This window comes from Lathyrus oleraceus, chromosome 2, assembly GCF_024323335.1.
Source record: "Lathyrus oleraceus cultivar Zhongwan6 chromosome 2, CAAS_Psat_ZW6_1.0, whole genome shotgun sequence".
Lineage (NCBI taxonomy): Eukaryota > Viridiplantae > Streptophyta > Magnoliopsida > Fabales > Fabaceae > Lathyrus > Lathyrus oleraceus.
Genome location: NC_066580.1, coordinates 424,489,336 through 424,490,741, shown reverse-complemented (window position 1 = coordinate 424,490,741; position 1,406 = coordinate 424,489,336). Strand labels below are relative to the sequence as shown.

At 39.0% G+C, this 1,406-nt stretch overlaps 1 protein-coding gene across 1 annotated transcript; it reads left to right on the top strand.

The window, feature by feature from the left end:
* Positions 1 to 242: 242 nt before the first annotated feature.
* Positions 243 to 1,066, top strand: LOC127123526 (expansin-A20). The gene is made up of 2 exons (XM_051053737.1): positions 243 to 321; positions 426 to 1,066. The coding sequence occupies exons 1-2, from the start codon at positions 243 to 245 to the stop codon at positions 1,064 to 1,066; spliced, it is 720 nt and encodes a 239-aa protein (XP_050909694.1).
* The last annotated feature ends 340 nt before the right edge of the window (positions 1,067 to 1,406 follow it).

Genomic DNA, 1,406 nt, shown 5'->3' with positions numbered 1-1,406 from the left:
ACCATCATTTCATGGCCTTGTTAACACATACTACCAATCAAGTCATGTTCTTTTCAAAGTCAAGCATTCAAGTAATAAAATAAACCAATTGTAAAACAAATTTAAACCATTTCAATTCACATGTTCAAAACCACTGCTCAATTCCAAAGTTACAAACATTTTCACATATTACATAAACCATTCAAATTTTCACTCACTTTCAGTTACCTATAATCTAATCATTTTACAAAAAAAACAAGCAAATGGAATGTTCAAAAGAATCCCCTTATGGTTGTAATCTTCCTAGGTTTAGTGCCAAGGACTTCTTGGCAAGACTGAGAGGTAAAAACCTAATGCTGGTAGGAGATTCTATGAACCGAGACCAATTTGAGTCCATTCTGTGCATACTTCGTGAAGGCCTGCACAATAAGAGCAGAATGTATGAGACACAGAGGGATCCCTCATTATAGAAGGAGCTTGTGGTTACGGAGATCTTCACAAAGCTAGCTACGGAAAGCACAGTGTTGGATTAAGCACGACTTTGTTCAACAGAGGGACTACGTGTTGGGCTTGCTACGAGATCAGATATGTTGACCATATCTTGTGGTGTGTACTTGGAAGCCCTTTTGTAATTGTTACCGCCACTGATTTATGTCCTCCTAATTACGATCTCTCAGTTGATTATGGTGGCTGGTGTAACTTTCCAAGACAACATTTTGAGTTGTCACAACCTGCATTTTCTGAAATTGCCAAAACAAAAGCCGATATTATTCCGGTTCAGTATAAAAGAGTGAAGTGTGAAAGAAGTGGTGGGATGAAGTTTACAATGAGTGGAAGTTCTCATTTCTATCAAGTTCTAATTACTAATGTGGGGCAAGAAGGTGAAGTGTTTGCTGTGAAAGTGAAGGGATCTAGAACAGGATGGATACCAATGGCAAGGAATTGGGGAATGAATTGGCACTGCAATGTCAGCCTACAACATCAACCTTTGTCCTTTGAGGTAACCAGCAGCACTGGAAAAACACTCGCATCTTACAATGTAGCACCATCAAACTGGCAATTTGGACAGACATTTCAAGGAAAATAACCATTCCATTTGTCTTGCTGCCAGTACTCCAAACTTTTGTTAAAATCAACAGAACCAACCATCATTAGCTTAACTCCACATGCCAAACAAATTAACCAACCTAAACCGGCAAATGACATTGCAGATGACTGTACTTACAAGGCTAAAACAAATCACAACCATTCAAGTGTTTCCAAATTACAACCTTTCACCAATTAACCTCCATTTGCTCATGACCAAGCTACCAAGGGGAGTTAACCAATGGACCTGCACTGAGCTGCAAAAGAAAACTACAAAATAGGTCAGCAACAACATCAAATGGCCTTCAGACTTGTAGTCCCAAATAAGCAAACATGAGCCT